The 2,008-nt window shown below is 36.5% G+C and overlaps 1 protein-coding gene across 4 annotated transcripts in view; it reads left to right on the top strand.

The window, feature by feature from the left end:
• LOC106871861 (transcription factor GATA-4) overlaps nt 1-2,008 on the top strand; it is a 65,040-nt gene that overhangs the window by 47,424 nt on the left and 15,608 nt on the right. For 3 of the 4 annotated variants that reach the window (XR_001409706.1, XM_014918594.2, XM_014918596.2), the window contains exon 4: nt 1,419-1,559. Coding sequence is in view for 3 of the 4 variants with exons in the window: in XM_014918594.2 (XP_014774080.1) it covers nt 1,419-1,559 (141 nt within the window). In the remaining variant the exon portion in view is untranslated. The remainder of the gene's footprint in view (nt 1-1,418; nt 1,560-2,008) is intronic. The other variant, XM_014918595.2, reaches the window with a different exon arrangement.

Raw genomic sequence — 2,008 nt, forward strand, 5'->3', positions numbered from 1 at the left:
ATATTAAATAAGAGCTTTGACGCTAAATCCATTATATTAAAGTTTATTACCTATGTATACATTTCTGCATAAGGTTAAATTCAACTCTTAATTCAAGTTAAATAAGTAAATTCCCTAACACATCCTCCTCAGGGTTAAAAAGTATATATATATTGTTAACAATGATGAAAGAAAATGGAGAATGATGGATGTATAAATAATTTATTTGTATTATATAATAAGGTCAAAAGTTTTTTTATAAAAACAAAACAAATAAATTATAGATCATAAAGCTTATGTGGCTTGGAAGTAAATTTCTTATTACACAACCATGCCTGCTTATCTTTTTGAGTCCTCGATATCTTTTGGTTTTCGATTTTTGTTCGATAGATTAAAGAATCAGAGTAAAGAATAAAGGTTGCTCTCTGGGGTAAAAACAGAAAGTGAGATCAATTCTCTAAGGGAAAGTAACTCTTTCTCTAAACTTAAATTGCAACACTAATGACTTTGGGGGAAGCAATATATTCTTAATCTGTTGTCTGAAGCAAATAGACCTTATATTACTTACTAGCTGACTAACCGTTATCTTTAAAAGCGAAAGATCAGGAATTAAATCCATTTATCACAATATTATGCGGTTTAAAGACATGCAAGCCAGGCAAAATCTGGATATCATAGAAGATGACATTTTTAGTGTTTAGTTTCTTCCCTTCCCGTTTCAGAGTTCAGATAGCACCGCTGTCAATTTTACCTTTTCATCATTCTAGTAGTAAAAAAAATTAATGTTCTTTCTCAAGTCTCTTAGTGTCAGTTTCCTGGTTTCCACGGGGTATATATTCCCCACCTGGACGGGACGCCGGTCCGTCGCAGGATTACTCATTTTTGCCAGCTGAGTGGATTGGAGCAAGGTGGAAACTAAATGTTTCGCTGAAGGCCACAACGTGTTACCCTGTCCAGGAATCGAAACCACAATTTAAGATCATGTGTCCAACACCCCTAACCACTAAGCCAGGTGCCTCTACAGACTAGTAGTATCGGTATAAAAATCAATACAGCATAAGACCTTGTAATATTTAGTTATGGTCCTTGACGTTCTGAGATCAAGACCCACCTCAGTCGAATCAAATGTCGGATTTCTGTGTGTAGCCTTCATAGTAATCATTGGATATATATCCGTTCGCTTACGCTTGGAGTTCAAAATAGTCTAGTCAAAGTGATGCATAAAAGAATAATGGAACATTCGTTTTCAGAATAACAGAATAAGAAAGGGGAACATACCGTTGAAGGACTGTTCGGATTTTATGGGAGTTTTCGATTTAGCTACATTTTTCGATTTCCTCGTCTGAAAACAAGGGCCATTACTTAGAGATAGATAAGATAACTATAAGAACCTAATAATTATCAAATACGAGTAAGAAATCATGGACTAATGGAACTAGGTATTTCCGTTTCAGTCGGGCTCCAGAAGAGCAGGACTTTCCTGCGCCAATTGTCACACATCAACCACAACCCTCTGGCGACGTAACAACGAAGGAGAACCTGTGTGCAATGCCTGCGGACTATACTTTAAATTACATGGGGTAAGTACCACACTCTTTCTCTGTCTCTCTGTCTCTCACTCATTCTCTCTTTCCTCTCCCCTCTCTCTCTCTCTTCTTTCTCTTTCTCTTTCTTTTTCTTTCTTTCTCGACTTCTTTTACGTATGTGCATGTACCCATGTCCCTGCGTGTTTGTATGTTATAAATGTGTATATACACATACAAAAATATACACTCTAATAGGTAAAACACACGCATACATATACATGTTTGCATATTTATATACATATATATGTGTGTGTTCCTTTCAGTTGAAGAGCGTAGGCTCGAAACGTTAAAGACCTTATTCCTGAGCGTTATACTAATACATCCATTTGTTGTTTACACCACCTGTCTTCGTCTGTTGTTTTTTTCGTAAATTCTCCCACTCTCTGAGTGGTTGGCGTTAGGAAGGCCATCCAGCTGTAGAAACTCTGCCAAATTTAGATTGG

The sequence above is a fragment of the Octopus bimaculoides genome, chromosome 4 (genome assembly GCF_001194135.2).
Source record: "Octopus bimaculoides isolate UCB-OBI-ISO-001 chromosome 4, ASM119413v2, whole genome shotgun sequence".
In the NCBI taxonomy this organism is placed as follows: Eukaryota; Metazoa; Mollusca; class Cephalopoda; order Octopoda; family Octopodidae; genus Octopus; species Octopus bimaculoides.